This window comes from Epinephelus lanceolatus, chromosome 17 (genome assembly GCF_041903045.1).
Source record: "Epinephelus lanceolatus isolate andai-2023 chromosome 17, ASM4190304v1, whole genome shotgun sequence".
NCBI classification, from domain to species: domain Eukaryota; kingdom Metazoa; phylum Chordata; class Actinopteri; order Perciformes; family Serranidae; genus Epinephelus; species Epinephelus lanceolatus.
The window spans coordinates 972,820-991,044 of NC_135750.1; the positions used below are offsets into that span (position 1 = coordinate 972,820).

General features: G+C 42.8%; 2 protein-coding genes across 2 annotated transcripts; both read right to left on the reverse strand.

The window, feature by feature from the left end:
* Window positions 1–6,917: 6,917 nt before the first annotated feature.
* Window positions 6,918–10,788, reverse strand: dnph1 (2'-deoxynucleoside 5'-phosphate N-hydrolase 1). The gene is made up of 4 exons (XM_033612818.2): window positions 10,529–10,788; window positions 7,759–7,830; window positions 7,531–7,641; window positions 6,918–7,090 (listed from the first exon to the last, which is right to left on the reverse strand). The coding sequence occupies exons 1-4, from the start codon at window positions 10,662–10,664 to the stop codon at window positions 6,972–6,974; spliced, it is 438 nt and encodes a 145-aa protein (XP_033468709.2). The 5' UTR covers window positions 10,665–10,788; the 3' UTR covers window positions 6,918–6,971.
* Window positions 10,789–11,216: 428 nt separating this feature from the next.
* yipf3 (Yip1 domain family, member 3) lies at window positions 11,217–17,289 on the reverse strand. Its single transcript, XM_033612932.2, has 9 exons — window positions 17,036–17,289; window positions 16,313–16,522; window positions 13,407–13,513; window positions 13,275–13,320; window positions 13,038–13,130; window positions 12,812–12,943; window positions 12,464–12,577; window positions 12,262–12,385; window positions 11,217–11,504 (listed from the first exon to the last, which is right to left on the reverse strand). The coding sequence occupies exons 1-9, from the start codon at window positions 17,105–17,107 to the stop codon at window positions 11,383–11,385; spliced, it is 1,020 nt and encodes a 339-aa protein (XP_033468823.1). The 5' UTR covers window positions 17,108–17,289; the 3' UTR covers window positions 11,217–11,382.
* Between the last annotated feature and the right edge of the window lie 936 nt (window positions 17,290–18,225).

Sequence of the window (18,225 nt, forward strand, 5' to 3'; positions counted from 1 at the left end):
GTGACCGTTAGCATCGTGCTATCCTGTGAGCTAGCTAAAGCTAAATCACTGTGCAGCACTTATGACGGTGAGGTGAACTTGTTAGCTGATAGTTGCGTACTACTGAAACATATAAGCCTGTTAGCTTTAGCATTATTCCAGGTGTTCCAGCAGGAGACTCTGAAACAGCGTCCGAGGCTAATGTGACCCGCTGTGCTACATCAGCTTGTTTTCCATGTTTCTGGCACTCGCGAGCTTCCGTACCTTCAGTTTGTTTTTCTTCTGTGTGGTGTCGCTGATCGAATGTTGGCTCATTGCCTTCCTCACAGCTCTCTGATTGTGACGCTCACCGAGCACCGTCATCACTGATTGATCCACTGATGATTGATTGATTGACTGATTGACTGATTGACTGCAGGCTGTCAGAGTCCTGATTTTAAAACCTGAGCAGATTTTTTCCTCAGCAGTGCTTCGTGTTCTCAGAGGAGGTGAAAGTATTGATCACATATTGATCAGTTTGTATTAAAGTGTCAGACTATGATCAGTATTGATCTGACCTGGTTTCATCATCAGTTAATTGATCGCTTAGTCTTCAAAGCCGACAGCAGGCAGCATCATAATTATATTTTTAATCCCGTTAATTTGAGAGCACAAATTAATAATCTATCAAACAGAGTATTGATCCAGACTGAGGCTTCATGTGATAACCCTTCAATCACTGCTGTCAGAGTGCATGATGGGACACAGACGATGTCAGCTGATGACGGAGAGCAGAACAGGAAACAGATTGTTTCATATTTTACACCTTCAGAAATAATCAGGTACTTAATGCCGGAGGCAGAATAATTGCAGGATGTCCTTCTGTCCGTCCTGTTCGTATGAACACAATATCTGAAGAACACCTTGAGAGAATTATTTTCAAATTTGGCACAAAAATCCATTATGACTCAAGGACAAACTGATTAGAGGGTCAAAGGTCATTGTGACCTTGCATTGTGACCATTCTCATGAATGTGATATTTCAAAATGGCCTTGAGGGAATTGCTATGAATTTGGCACAAACGTCCACTTTTCTGTGGTCAAAGATCACTGCGTCCTTATCTGTCTCCTCCTTCTGAACGGGATATTTCAAGAACACCATGAGAGATTTTTTCAAATTTGGCACAAATGTCATTTTGAGTCAAATTGATTAGATTTTTGGAGTCAAAGGTCACTATGACCTTACAGTTTCGTAGATGTAGGCCTTTGTTCCAGGAAGAAATTTCCTTCAATTTGCCACAAACGTTCACTTGGGCCCAAGAATGAACTGATCAGAATTTAGACTCCATGAAAAATGTTTTTGGCTTAAACTCAAAAGTTCACCTGCAAATTATGATGGATAAAAAAGGTCAAAAGGTCAAAGGTCAGCTTGACTGTGACATCATCATGTTTTAACGTCATATCTCAGGAACAGAAGGGGAGACATTTGGTCAGATACTGAATTGGTGACTCTAATTTTGAAACTGTGCTGATTGTATAGATCTTGTGTGTGTGAAGCATCCATGTTTTCACTGACATGGATGGAGACTGGAACTGCGACACGACCGCGAGGCGTTAGTTATAGTTAGGTCATGGTCGAGCTAACCAGGCTAACAGTTTCCCTTTGCCCACAGTGTTTGTGCTAAGCTAAGTTAGCCGCAGCCTGGATTGCAGCGAGAGTTTAAATATTCAGATAACACAGGTAACTAAAAACCTGAGTGTGTGTGTTGAATGTAAATTAAACATGGAGGACGGCGGTTTGCTCCTTAAACTGCAGCCTGTTTGTTCTCAGCTGATAAATTATTTAAAAACATTTTCTTCTGTGTGACGTCCCACAAACACAAACACACCATCCTCCTGCTCTTCCTCCTCCTGGTCCTTTTCTCTCTCCTCCCCATCTGCCTCCTCTCCTCCTCTTCTCTCCTCCCTGTCTTCCTCTCTTCCTTCTCCCCCTCCTCTTCCTCCTCCTGGTTCTTTGTCCTCAGCTGTAATTATTAGCAGAACGAGCGGCTGCATTAAATTATTAACGTTTTATTATCATCAGAAATGGGTCACTAATACTTTAAAGTGTGTTAGAGTGTGTGTGTGTGTGTGTGTGTGTGTGTGTGTAAATGTAAGTGTTTAATATTTCATACGAGTTATCAGATGTTCAGGAGACGAAGAGAACAGGAAGTCAGAGAGAGAGAGAGAGAGAGTGTGTGTGTGTGTGTGTGTGTGTGTGTGTGAGTGATGCACTCTGGGTATAAATAGACGTTACATCTGGACTCGTACAACTTTAATGACTCTTCTTCTTCATGAATATAATTGGAGACGTCGACCTGCTGCCTTGTCTCAGCCAAGGTCACTCTCCTCCTCCTCCTCCTCCTCCTTCTTTTTCCTACTTTTTTCTTCCTCCCTCACTTCTTCTCATCTTCCTCATCTTTCTTTCCTCCATGTCTTCATCCTCTGTCCACCATTTCCTCCTCCTTTTCTTTGTCTTTCCTCTGTCACACTCTTCTCTCCTCCTCCTCCTCCTCCTCCTCCTCCTCCTCTTCTGCCTCCTCCTCCTCCTCTTCTTCTGCCTCCTCCTCTTTTCAGCTCTGATGATACTCCTGATTAAAATAACCATGTCACACGATCTTCATCAGGTCATGTCGTTCCTCCACTGACAAACATGACGCTCACACACTGCTGATGAAGACCATGTGGCACAGCTGAAAGCTCTTCTTATCTCTGCAGGGCCGCCCGCAGTAACATTACTGATCATTAATGACCTTTTATTAACGACTTATGAACGTCGACAGCGGCGATGCTGTTGGTTTATTAGAAAGTACAAAGAACATTATTTACGTCTCTTCACTTCAGTCATCAGTGCCTGATAATGTCCGATTAACGTACCTGCAGATTATTCATGTTATTATACGCTTTATTAATGTGTTATTAACATGTATTACTGCAGATTTAATTTTAATAATAATTAATAACATAATAACGTTTAGAGCTGCAGGTTATTCATGTTATTAACAGTAAATGTGTTACTGCAGTCTCCTCATCTTATTAGAAACATCAACATAACCTTAGTTCTTATTAAGGGTTAATAACGACTCTATGAAGCATTAATAGCAGCAACAATTTATTAACACTAATAAAGACATTAGAGTTAATAAATAGTTTATTAACATTAATAAAGACATTAGTGTTAATAAACAATTTATTAACATTAATAGACATTAGTGTTAATAAACAGTTTATTAACATTAATAAAGACATTAGAATCAATAAACACTTCATTAACATTAATAAAGACATTAGTGTTAATAAACAGTTTATTAACATTAATAAAGGCATTAGAGTTAATAAACACTTCATTAACATTAATAAAGACATTAGTGTTAATAAACAGTTTATTAACATTAATAAAGACATTAGTTGGAGCTTATTAACCCTTTATAGAGGCTGAATAATAAAGTGTCGTGTCCTCGTGATAAACTGTTTCTGAAACAATTTATTTTCACAATAAAATACAGGAAGTGACACAAGATGACAGCGCGGTCTGTTTCTCTGCTGATCTGAAGTCAGTTTAAAGTCTGTGTCCCAGCATGCATCAGGAGGGCAGAGGGTTAAACTGCTGTTTGATGATGATGATTTTACTGTCACGTCTCTTCTTCATGTGTCGTCTCACTTTTTGTCCCTTCATGTCAGACGGGAGTTCACTGTCATTCAACATTTAAGATGTAATTACAGCTCTTATTCTGAAAGGTTCACTAAATCCGACTACTAAATTTCCCGAGTTTAGACTGATGCTAATGTGCAATATTTTCAGAGATGATGAAGCAAACACCTTCTCTTTGTGATTAATCATCACATTCAAATCATAATTACGTTACATAAATATAAATTCACATTTTTCACAATTCACATATTTAACACTGAATATGAAAGCACACACGCATACGTCATGTTAGCATTAGCTGACATATTTCAAATTTAGCCTTATGTTAACATAACATTAATTTAAATTCGGACTCATGCTAACATGAAATATTCAAAGCAAAAACGTGAATATCTGACTTCTAAAAATAAAAATTTAATACTGAATACTCCATATTTAACGTTAAATAGTCTGTATTTAGACTAAAGATGAAGAACGGTATGTGTGGGAGCTACAAAGCGGTAATTGTAGCGCTAAATATTCCAAACATGGGCTAATATTTAGAACAGTGCTAACATGTATGTGTGTTTGCTTCATTTACTACTAAATATTCTAAATAGGGAATATTTAGCGCAAAAAAGCAAACACATATTATCAAGTTAGCATTAGCTTACGTATTTCATATTTAGATTCATGTCAACATTAGCATCAGTTTAAATATGGATTTGTGGTAATCTGAGGTTCGTCAGATGTTATTAGGTTATTGTTTTATTATTTCACATTCTTCAGTCTTAATTTTAATCTCCTACGTGACATGAACGCAGCGTCAGAAAACACTTGGTCTGAATTTATATTTAAAGCCAACAGAAAATGAAGCACCTGAGCAAACTGTTAGCTAACTAGCTAGACCTCTTAAGAAAAAAAAAAAGACACCAGTGCTAATGCTAACATGTTATTAGCTCCCTGGCTGTGTTAGCTTGTGTGCTAATCAGATTTCTGCTGGTTAGCTGGCTAACAAACTAACGTTAGCCAAACTCAAAATCAATCAAATGGGGAAAAAAAGAGTTTCTGTTCTTCTGAGACTCAAAACACAAACTGGCAGGACGTCCAACATGGCCGCCAGGGACGGCTGTGTCCTCTCTGGAGGACGTGGACTCACCTGAAGACACCTGAGGACAAATGTAATGTGTAACCTTTGTAACAAACTGAGAGGCGGAGCCAGAGGAACCATTGTTGGATGTTCGGAGCTGAACTTTGATTGTAGCCCCGCCCCCACAGGTGCTGTCACTCACTCTCAGCTTGTTGACCTCTGACCCCAGGTGTGGGTTCACCTGAACTGTTTCCTCTCCTCGTCTCAGCGAGTTTTTCCTGCTCTGATTGATTGTTTCACTTCCTGTTGGAAAATTATACTAAAAAAAAAGATGAAGAAAAAAAAGACTGTTAAACTCTACTAACGATTTTATTTTCTGAATTTGTAAACAATGTATATTTTAAAACAAATAAAATATTTTAAACGTAGCTCCGCCCCCTTTATTCACAGCCAGGTGAGTCCCACTTCCTGTTGATGTTTGAGTGATGCTTTTATTTTGAAAGTCTTTGTTTTTTCCTGCAGCAGCTCTCAGGTGTGTGTGTGTGTGTGTGTGTGTGTGTGTGTGTGTGTGTGAGACCTGATCAGCTTAATATTGATGAACGCTGTCACCCCACACACACACACACACACACACACACACACACACACACACAGCTGCTCAGATCGGTGGTTCAAAAGCAGGTTCATTAACTCTGATGAGCGACGTGATAATTACCTGTGTGTGTGTGTGTGTCCTGTTGCCTAGCAACAGCTGATATTGATAGCCCTGCTCTGTGAATTATTTATAATCAATGAATCATGAATTTTTTTCGTTTTTTTCGTCCTGATGATCTGCAGCTGCTCTGTCAGAGGGCGCCACCCCGTCCTGATGATGTCACACCGGCTATCAATTTCCCCTCAGGATTAATTTTTTAATTTTAATTTTTTTTTTTTAATTTAAGTTCATACACTTTATTGAAAACATTAAATATAAAATAATAAGAAATACTTTATTATTGAAATTCAATTTTTTTCACTCCTTTGTTTGTGTCATTAACACACACATGCACAAAGTGGAGAGATGTCAGAGTGAGGGGGCTGCCATGGTCAGGCGCCCCGATCAGTTGGGGGGCTCTTGCTCAAGGGCACCTCGGCAGTGCCCAGGAGGTGAACCGGCACCTCTTCAGCCACCAGTCCACGCTCCATATTTTGGTCCAGACGGGGACTCGAACAGGCGACCCTCTGGTTCCAACCCAGGTACCACCTTAATAAAGTATATGAAAAAAAAATCACTTGCCGACAGTCTGATCCAGTCGGTGCAGAACCTGCAGGTACCATGCTGGTTCTGAGACGTCCTCCAGATTCGGGGCTTTTCAGAGTTCTTCTTGGTTCCCCAGCCTCTCTGGAGGGTTTGTGTCAGGACCACTAAATAACCACACTGGTTCACTGGGGTTCTTTCAGACTCATCACTCTTCAGAGCCAGAATTAAACTGGATATTTAGGTTCCTTTATGGTTCTGTAAGGTTCCTGGAGATCCTCTGGGTTCTGTGGTCAGGATGGCTTTCTTTTCTGTAGGATCTACTGATGGAACCCTTCTTTATATCTCACGTCTCTGTGCTCGTCTAGAACAGACCACATGAGGTGTTCCTGCAGAACCTTGGAGGTTCTTTATAGAACCACTTTGTGTCTCCTCAGGTGAGTTCAGAGTCTTTACTACCCTCTGTTCCACTTAATGAGCTCTGGGTCTTGAACCGTCACTGAGAACACTGTGGGCTCTTCTTGTCCAATGAGTTCTCTCGTCTCCTCTGAGTCTGCAGAATAAGACACGCCCACTGATGTCATCACAGCTCTCACCTCAGATCTTTGGTTCCTTCGTCTAACCCTGTTCAGAGTTACATGAAGGAACCAGGACGGAACGTGTATCTGAGGCCATTTTAAACTCTGAGCTGCGCTGCCACCTGCTGGACACCTGATGATGTCACATCCTCCAGTTTGTTAACATTCAGAGGAACATGATGATCACAGGAAGTGAAACGTGTCAGTATTTTAATTTGAATATCATCAGATCAGTGTTCATGAATTCAGATATGAATATTAAAGCTTTAAATTCAGACAAAGTTTAAAAAAAACAAAAAAACAATGTAAGTATAATCAATCAATCCTGAACGTTATTGATCAGTTTGATTTAACTCTTCAGATGAAAACAGGAAGTGAAACATGTTCGTCTTTTATCGACTTTATTTTGAAGACACTGAAACAAAGTTCTGATGTTTTTCAGCTTCTCTTCAGGTTGTTGAAGAACTCTTCCAGAATGTTCTCCGCCTCGTCCTCGCTGTAATCTTTCACCACGAAGAGGTCGCCATCCTCGGCACCGCGGATCATCGCCGACAGACCTGCAGAGAGACAGGAAGTGGAGGACAGACAACACGACAACATCAGGTACGTTCAGTAAACACACAGCTGCAGTTTCAACTGTGGATTTATATTAACGTGTTTATTTATACTCCAAAAACTATGTGAAAAACTTAACGTTAAAATAAGTCTTTTATTTTTTTGAAATAACCAACTTCCTGTACACCTTTCAGAATAAAGGTTTTTAGAAACAAAGTTAGACATCTGTACCTCTGATGTGTCTGAGATTGGCTTTACTCGTCTAAACGACACGAGACGAAACGCTGACCTGAACTAATTTATCTGAAACGTCTCCTCAGAAGGACACACGAGGAAAAGACACAAGTAAAGGAAACAAGGAGACAAGAAGACAGGGGAGGGAAATAGGATGCAGCCAGAGTGAGGTTAGGAAAGTAAGGAAGGAGACAGGAAGTGTCCTCACGTCGTCCTGACGATGGTCTGAACAGACAGAAGATCCTTTTCTTCATGGCGACAGCTCGGCCGAGCTCGTAGCCGACGCCCAGAGACGGCTGCGTCACCTCCGCCACCACCACTGCACACACAGGTCAGAGGTCAGAGGTCTCACACACACACACACACGCCTGCCTTCAGACGCTGCTCAGGGCCAACCCGCCCTCCGATAATCAATAATCAATGAAGAGTTAATCACCGTCAGACTGTTGCAGCCACTCCACGTCTCGGTCATGGATGAATCTGTCTCCTGCTGCTGTGGCGTCCTCTCCTGTCCAATCACAGCACAGCAGCTCAGTGACATCACACACACACACACACACACACCTGTCTTCTTCTTCTTCTGTGGTGTCAAATTAAATCTCAGCAGCTCATTCACATTAGCATGATCTTTGACAGGTAGAGGACAGATATGACAGATGAATAGATTCTGATTGATTTATTGATCGTTTCACATCATCAAACCAAACTGATAAATCTGTTCAGACACTTTAAATACAGTCAAATACTTTTTTCCTGTTTGTATTTATCTGCTTAACTTTATTATGATTGTGACTATATTTATTATTAGTATTATTATTATTTCAATGTTATTATTGTGATTATTGGTTTATTATTGTTACTGATTTTTTTCCTCACATTTGTTTTTACTTTTATTGTTTGTAGTAGCAGTATGTGAATTTTATTATAGTTGTTGTTTTTGTGTTTTCATTATTGTAATGATTTATTGTTACCATTATTAGTATTATTATTGTTTTATGTCCTCACACGCCTTTATTCATTATCGTCACTGTATCATTGTATAATAATAATAATAAAATTCACATACTGCTACTACAAATAACAACAAACTAAAAACAGATCAGGACAAAAAATCAGTAATAATAATAATAATAATAATAATAATAATAATGATGATAATAATGATAATAATAATAATAATAATAATGATAATAATAATAATAAAGTGTCCTGGTGTGACAGTAGCTGTTTGAAAGGACAACTACGTCACTTCCTTTACCAGCATTAGCCATGTGTTTGCTAAGCTAACGGGCCGAATCACGTGCTTTATGGAAATCTAAAAACAACATAAATCCATCCTCCTGTATTAAGTGACTGTAATCAATAAGAGTTCTGTGTTCAACAGTGTTAAAGGTCTAAAGCTCTCTCATCTTTTCCAGGCGTTGGCATCAGTTCTATCAAACCATGAGTTAACACATCTCTTACAGCCTGCAACAAGACAGAGAACGTCTCTTAGACCATCTGGTCCTGGTGACGCCATCTTTGTCATTGCACAGTCAGACGCTGTGACTCTCAGCTCCTCATCACACACTTGTGTAAAGGTTTCATCAACAACAGGAATCAGATTATTTCTCTGGTCACAGACAGACGAGGCACTTTGCTCTCAGTGCAACAGTTATAAGGTTACTGTGTGAACTGGAAACTTGTCCTGTTTCCAGGTCCTGTCCATCAGTCATTACACTACACACTGAATTATATTCTCCCTAGGGCTGGGCGATATACCGGTTCGTACCGAAAACCGGTATCTATTTTCGTTATGATATGATTTTTTCATATACCGCAATACAGGTGAATAGCCCAAACAATGTCCAGAACGTGCGCGGCAGGAAAGTGTTTCAGCAGGGACCCATTTCACTGCTGCACACCACAGGCACGCTTGAGCGCGTGAGAGCATAGAAAAGTTTAGAGGCGAGAATGGCTGCTGAACAACTGTACACGATGACCCAGAAGAACTCGTACAATAAAGAGCAGTGTTTCCCCCTGTATGCAGCTAGCAGCGGCGCACTGCCGTTTACAGTTCTCCTCTGTCCTCTGTATCGCGCACAGCGGAGTTTCGCCCCGATGCGCACACACACACACACACAAAGCGCACACACACAGGTAAGCACACTAGGCTCGGACCGCATTTTCCTGACCGAAGACGAACCCGTCCCGAGTCCGAGACAATCACGGCCAGGCTCCACCGGGCACGTCTGCAGCGCGACACGTCTGCAGCGCGAGTCCCGTAGCAGCTCGCCCCCTGTTCATCAATTACAGCTCTTCTATTTTTGTCGCGCTACGCTCCCCTACGCGACCCTCCAGCAGATAAAAACTACATGAAATAGTGTGCTAAACGAGCACAGTGTGTTTTTAAATGAATAAACCATTATCAGAGGTGATATGTGATGATTTTTTTTCATGCATTTACCCATGTTTATCTGTGACATTGTGTAAATGTCCGTGGCGGACATTTTAAAGCGAGTAGATGACAAACAGTACAGTAAACTTGTAGATAACTCAAATATATGTAATAACTTAGGTGGAAAATGCTTTAACATTTCATGCAGACTACATGCAGCCTCTCGGCTCGGCAAACGGTAAACAACCCCGCTGGCGTCTCTACGTGTCGCTTCAGTACGCAGTCAGTGGAGCCCAAATGAATGGAGCGGAGCGTGTGTTGTGTTCAGGCGTTTGACCCGTGCACTCAGGTGAAGTGATTAAACATTAAACAGGAGCTTAAATTTATACTCACAGTCCTCAAACAGTTTCACCAGACTCCATTTGAAAATCTGTTAATTTAAGCAGTTTGAGTGTTTGAACGAACGCGCGCGCACACTGAGAACCGCGACACAGCGCGATGACAAAACTATTTAAACTTTACAGGCGTTAAAATAAGAGTTGAACACTGTTTATGAATCTGACACCGCGGTGACACCAACAGCAACGAGCCTGCTACAGTCCGGCATGTGTGTGAAGGAGGAGGAGGAGGTGCAGGAGGAGGAGGAGGAGGAGATGCAGGAGGAGGAGGAGGAGGTGCAGGAGGAGGAGGAGGAGGAGGAGGTGCAGGAGGAGGAGGAGGAGGAGGAGGAGGTGCAGAGAACAGAAACACTCGGGTCAGTTGTAGTTCAGTACCAGTCCACCTCTGAGTACTGCACAGACTGTAGTACCGTGTGTGTGTGACCTCTGACCTCTGTCGGTGAGCTCGGGGCTGCTCACGTGCTCGGTCAGGACGGTCCCGTAGCTCTGCAGCTTCTGAACGATCCTCCGGTACACGTGCACGTCATCTCTGCCGCCGCAGATACTCCCGCAGAAATACACCTTCATGGTCACAGCAGCTCGGTGTGTCCACTTCCTGTCTCGGCTGTCTGTCCGCGCCAAGTCTTCCCGCGCGCGAGGCAAATGAGGAGTTTTACACGGTGACGTCAGGGCCGTGCTGCCCTGAGTCCGGTCTCGCAGGAACACCGCTGTCGGCACATTCTTCTGTCTCCGCTCTGATTGGCTGAATGTCGGGCGTCTGTTGACTCTTCGGCCTCTGATTGGATGAACCAGGAGGTGGTCGCCAGGGAGGAGGGGGCGGGACTACCTGACAGACTGAGCTGTGGGTGAAGAAACCCGTAATCTAAATAACATTTCAAAGTAAAAGTCTGCAGCTGTTAGTGTTAAAATAAATAAATAAATAAATAAAGTATCATTATTAATAATATAATAATTGTGATAACAATAAAATGCTATTAATAACGTGATCATGTAAAGTAATAATAATGTGCATAAACAATAAAATTATAAGTGTAAACTAATGAGGACCTGCGCTGAGAAAACTGACAGTAGTCATTTAAACTCATGTCACTGAGTGTGTATATCCACAGAGTCACACACTGTCCATCCCATAGTTTATTAGAGTCTATACAGAAACTATAAATACATGTCAACAACCCAAAATATTACAGACACTCAGAAAGAATAAAAAATGTACAAACAGAGAAAGAGATCAACTTTTAACTTGAAGGTTCTGACAGGAAGAGATGTGTCTGTGTTGGGGGCCTCAGCGGGCCCTCAGCAGGGGCCCCAGGGTCCTCAATGAGGCGTTCAGTGTCAGCTCAGGTACATCTCTGGCCACCCGCTGCATGGGCGCCATGTTGGGTCCTTCCAAAGAGTCCAGCAGCCCTGAAACACAGACAGGAAGTCTCACTCTGACGTCAAAACACAGACAGGAAGTCTCACTCTGACGTCAAAACACAGACAGGAAGTCTCACTCTGACGCCAAAACACAGACAGGAAGTCAAAACACAGACAGGAAGTCTTACTCTGACGTCAAAACCTACAGATTCATAAACTCATAGATACAGCTGGTGTGTGGTCACAGTTTGTAACCCAGATTCTTCATAACAGATTCCAGGTTGAAAAATAAAGTCAGTAAAATATATGCTCTGTTTTCCACCTTGTCATAAGAGGATGTGATGTTTTGTGGGCGTTTCCATTAGTACCAACTGTATCTATTGGCCGCTGGATCATATGTCAACCGCCATATTGGCGAGGGTAGACCTGCCTGTAAACCGAGACAGTAAACAGGGAAGCTGCAGATTTCCTGGATATAAAGTGCTTTAACGTTTATATTTCAAAACCTATTGCAACAAGTTGTTTTTATATTCTTGAGACGTCGTGTTCATAAGGAGGGGACGGACGGACGGACGGACGGACGGACAGACAACCTGGAAACATCGTCATTGTGGAGTCATAAAAAACGACTGACTGAAATCAGTTGATAAATATAAACCTAACAGTGATTTTCATCTGCACTTCCTGTTTCCTGTCTTTGTGTACAGTCGAGTCTCGCCCTTTCCAACATGGCGCCGACGGTGAGGTAGCAGGTGAACCCCGGTCATGTGACCTTAGAAAATGATGTCATGACGCGGCATCTGACCTTCGACGATCTTGTGGTAGGCGAAGTGCAGGTAGAGCAGGAAGAGCATGTGGAGCAGAGACAGCGTCCCGCAGAGGAGGAGGCGAGGAGTCTGACCCACTGTACGAGACAGCAGAGCCGCCACCTGTCGGGAGACACACAGACCAGGTGAGCTCACAGCTGGAGGGACAACAGAGGGGCTGATGGGAAACGTAGTCCTCACCATGCGCAGGGTGGACAGTCCTCCAAACAGCAGCCACAGGATGTAGAACAGGAAGTGGAAGTGGATGTTATAGGTGACGAAGAGGACGATGCAGTGACCAAACAGACCGTAACCCTGGTGACCAGACAGGAAGTGATGTCAGTGAGCAGTTTCCTACATTATCAGAGTTATCCTGTGACAGTCCAACAACATGTAGACAAACACACACAGCAACACTTTACTTCCTGTTTACACCTCCCAAAGCATCCTGGGAACTGTAGTTTCAAACTTACCTTGTGTGTGTGTGTGTGTGTGTGTGTGTGTGTGTGTGTGCTGTGTGCTGTCTGTAGTTGCAGTACTGCGACTGACCAGCAGGGAGAGCATCTGCAGCATGGTGATCTGAGCGTTGACCAGGTACGCCAGGAAGTAGATGAAGGAGGAAACGCCAAGCCAGTAACCAAAACACGTTCCTATGGCTGTTCCCATCAGGGTCCCCTCCCTCTGCGGAGTGACATCACAGTGACATCAGAAGAAGTGTGGGTGCTGTTGAGGTGTTTTCAGGTGTGTGTGTGTGTGTGTGTGTGTGTGTTCTTACGATGACGGTCCCTGACGTCTTCATGCCGTGCAGCAGGATGGCCACCAGAGTGAAGACGAGCATCAGCGGGCCGTACAGCTCACCTGCGATCTTCTACACACAGGAAGTACACACTGTCACAACGCTCTTATTGTGAAAGTCCTGTCAACTGAACCGGATTATAAAACTGTGTGTGTGTGTGTGTGTGCGTGTGTGTCAGGCTGAACCTGATGGGAAACAGGAAGTTGAAGCTTGTACCTGGGGGAAGTTGATCATGCGGACAGGTATCATGGACTCGATCAGCCTGAGAGGAGACAGTTAGCATCCGTTAGCATCTGTTAGCGTCAGGCTGAGCGGAAAACAGCTGACAGGAAACAGGAAGTGTCTCACCTGCTGCGGACCTGCACCGGCTCCACATCAAAGTACGGCCGCAGGATGTCGATGTTGGCGTACAGGTTGAAGGCTCTGGAGGCCTGACGCTTCCCCGCCTGCCACACCTGAACGCATCACACAGGTGAGACTCAGGTTAAACTCTGTGACACTTCACACACCTGTTCAGGTCAGACTGCTTTAAATATTTTACAGGGACAGTTTGGATGTTTTGAGGTGCATCAGCTGTCAGGAGGACACTGGAGCCGTGCTGCTGAGGGCGAGGCGCCAACACAACACGTTTAACACACCTAAGAAAATAGTTTAAGTGTACTCTGTATGTTAGTGAGTATTTTCACTGCGTCATGTCAGACGTGATTTCCAACAGGAAACTGAAGCTGTTACATCGCTCTCTTTAACTCCAGACTCCACTGAGAAATACTGTGACTTAATGTCGCTGACCTCAGGAGCTGCTGGTCGACTGCTGCCTCCATCAGTCAGACAGTGATGATTGTTTGGTCTGTGACGTAATAGGTCAACAGGAAAAAGGTCCAATACTAACAAGCTGAAAGGGGGCATATCTCCACCTATCGTAGAGGAGTCGCACATACTTGGCTCAATAAATGGATTCCCCTCCCGTGCTTGTATACTGGGACAAGGACAGTAGGCCAGTTAGATGTCCTCGTCCAGCTGGAACTGTAGCTCCACTTCACTGTTTCCCTGCCATTGACGAGATATTCCGTCAACCCGTGTTTTCACGTTTATAAGACAGGGGGCGCTGTTTCACATCTTGTGGAACAGAACAGCACGGCCTGTCCAAAAACAAACAGAGAGGAAGATCTGATGGAAACTGGAAGAAGATGTAGCAGCTTGTGAACTGTACTAAAATGCCGGCGCCGACAAAAGAGTTTACGGTTTCTGAAGCCGTGGAGACGCTGAAGGACTCAGATGCTGACACTTCCTGTTTTGATCAACACTCTGAATCCGATTTGGACGAAGAAACAAAGAGTTTGGTGGGACGAGACGGGATGTCCATGACGGTGACACACGGACAAGACGACCACAGAGGAGACAACAGAACACTGAACGATCACTGAACGTGACGACGTGTTCAGCTGCTGCACCTCAAAGACAATGTTATTATTATTATTATTATTATTATTTACACAGTTCAGACTGACATACAGAAATGAAAAAAAAAACAAATTATGTAAATGTCAAATTGATTTTGTTCTTTAAAACAACTCTGACAAAAACGCTTTTTCCTCTGCTTTTTGTCTGAAATGTTTATTTTACTGAAAAGTCACAAACTCAAGTGTTGATAAAAATAAATGTAATACGACAGAATAAAAACAGAAGGTCTCTTCTTTAGTTTGATGTATAAACTTTACATATTCATAGAAGACATGATTCTGTGGGTCTGTAACGATCAGTGAATCAGGGCTGCAGCTATTGATTCTTTTAGTAATCAAGTATTCTATTGATTATTCTGGTGATTAATCGGATAAGAAATGTTTTTATTAAATGACTTTAGCTTTATTTAAGGGTGAGAACAGAAATAATAACAGTGTGTGAAACGACAGAGACGAGCAGCAAAATTCAACATTTGTCTGCAGTGTGCACTTTAACATTTGTGACAGGTGACATGATGCATGTGCTGTGTGTAAACTCAGTTAACATGGTGGAGCCCTCTGCACAAAGCTGCCAAAGTACGACTCTGTGACTTCAGAGTATAATTCATTTTTTTTACTTGATATTTATGACATAATTATCATCCTTAAAGTTCCTGTGACGGGGAGTTCAGACTCTGTCACTGTGGTCAGTTGGTGCCTCACACCTGCTGCACTCCATCTGTGCATCTAGGATCCATTTTCTACTGTGTGTGTCTGAGAGTGATTGAGGGGGTGCATGTGTGCATGAATGAGTGAGTGAGTGAGTGAGTGAGGGCTGTGTGTGAGTGAGTGTGTGTGTGACTAACATAATAACATGAATGAAGCTCAGGCTTCAACAAACTGACCTCAGCATTTTAGTTTCCATGTGTTGCTGTATTCTCTAGCAGCTCACACACATGACACATCACAGCTAACGTTAGCCGCCGCGCTGACTTCTCTTATTGATCAGCTGTTATAAAACCATAACACACGTATGATCTGATCAGTATGATCAGTAATTAAACGTGACGTTAAGTACCTTGTTGTGTCGGTGACCTCGATCACACACTGGATGTTTCTGACTTAGATGTTGCAGCATTGAGGACGTGTTGCTGTGGCATGCTAACTCTGATTTGCAACACACTCTGAACTGTTGTCATTTTAACCTGCAGTGATCCCACGCTCTACACTTCCTGTCCTTTTCCTTGGTGTCTCCTCTTTTTGTCTCTCTTCCTCCATCGTTTTGCAAACCACACTACATCCATGTTACGGCTGCGCAGCTTGTGCAACAGAAACAACCGTCCATGCAAAACTCAGTGGGCTGTGTAGTTGTGCTGGGTTTAACAAAGCCTCGAGGCTTTATAGTGATCGGATTATTCGAGGGATCGTTTCAGCCCAATAGTGAATATGATCCAAACTGCTGTCGGTGGCTGGAAAAGGTTAACTGTTTCCATGGTAACGTACTGAGTGACTGTGGATCAGCAGCTCATACAGAAGCACTTAAAAACATCTGAACTGTCCCTTAAAGTAGAGACTGGGACAAGCTGGCTCCGCCCCCATCATGGTTGGCTCCGCCCCCGTCATGTTGTGGTTGTTTTGTTCAGCACAGATATATTCGGGTGAAGCGTGCAGGTGTGGACCACCTTCACCTGTTACATGTAACATGCCTGTACACTGACAAGAACTGAAACTGTGCAGTGATGGAAACACCGTCTCAGTGACATCAGTGACACCGCTGACAGGAAGCACAACCTCTGACCTCACACCTGGACTCACCTCGTCTGCCACCTGTCGGCCCAGCTGGCCCTTTAACCCCTTCATGCCCAGAAACTCTCCGTCCTCTGTGACGTCGTCCTCGGTGGCGGCCGCCTCAGCGGTCACCTCCTCCTCCTCCTTCATCCTCTGGTGCATCTCTCCCATGTCCTCGAAGCTGGAGCCCGACGTGTCGTCCATGTTCTCCATGTCGATGACCGCCGCGCCGCCGCCCTGAGGGACACACAGGGTTAACGGCCAGGCCAAACACACTCTCACAACAACAGCTCCATTTTGAACATCTTGGCAAATGTCTTTATTTGCAAAACTGTTTCAGTGAGTCTTTGAGCTGTTTTGACCTGAGACACTGAAATAATAACACACACACACACACACACACACACACACACACACACACGCACACACACTGTCGCTACATTCCCTGTCTGACGTCATCAGATACAGGTACGTTTCGTTAGGTTCAGTGTATCATGACGTCACTGAGGTGCTGTATGTTTACCTGCTCAGCTGCTCGTCAGTTCCGGTCATGTCAAACACTCCAACACTTATTAGCTTATCTTATGCTAACTGCTGCTAATAAACCTGTCTGACAGGTCAGTCAGCCTGTTAGCATCTGAGCTAGCTTGCTGGGAAGTTAGCTCCCGGTTAGCATGCTAGCTGTGTAGTTGGTTCTCCTAATAGTTTCTCTATTAGCACGTTAGCTGTGTGATTAGCATGTTAGCTCACCTGGATGAGGTTGTCATCGAAGCTGCCCCACGGTTCCGTGTTCGTGTTTCTGTTCCCGGAGCCCGCAGACATTTTTCCGCTGCAGCGTTCAGTTCACCGGGCACTTTACCGTGTTCGTCCCGGCTCTGTGGCGGTGTGAACGGTCCCTCGGCTCACTGTCGGAGGTTATTTTACACGGAAACGGTGAAACTCGGAGGTTTGTGTCGCTGAATCTAAACTACAAACACCACAGGCTCTGACTCCGCCTCCACAGGGCTGCACGCACGGCACGTGATGACGTCACCGAGGCTGAGGCGACGTGGAAGCTGGAGATGTCGCGAGATTCTCGTGTTTGTCATTGACCCTCTGTTTATAATGATACTTTTATATTTATTGATTTTATAAACGCTTTAACTGCTTTGATCAATAAATAAATAAATACTGTATAATAATATACTTCATGTTTTTACTAAATATAAACATAAACTGATGAGAAACGAGTGTTGTTTATTAATGTGATTGAAATATTAACATTATCTCTGATTAAAACTGTTCAGCTCTCTCAACCTTCAACTGTACATTTTTCTTTGGGTGTTTTTGTTGCAATTTTTCTGTTCTTTGTTTGTGTTCTTGATTTTTACATGTTCACTGTTTTGCAAAAACGTTATGAGATTAGATTTAAACATGTAAGGTGTTCACCTTCATGAAAATATATGATCAGTAAATAAATGTATTCATTTATTTTTTATAGAATGCATCAAACATATTATTTACTGCTCATGATTTTTACGAGGGCTCTTTTGAATAGTGGTGGAAGAAGAGGAGTTCTCAAACCTTATCTCAGTAAAAGTTTTATGGTACTCTGTTACAGAATATCCAGCACTCAGTAGCTGAATATTTATTTATGCTCATTCTATTTTTTTTTTTTCATTTCTCTTATCATCAACTACATATTGATTATTTTTTCAAAATCTGCAGTATTATTATTTTTTATCAGGTAATTGTTATTTATTCATTTTTATTTTTATCTTTTTTATTCTTTTCTTTTATATTTCATATCTAAATCCATCAGTAATTATATTAATTATCCTTTTTTTGGTTTTTTATGTTTTATATTCTAATACATTGTCCAGTTCTGTGGGTCCTATACTTCTGTTTTGTACCTGGAAAGTCACTACTGTTTTAATTTTGCACCAAAATACATAAATAAA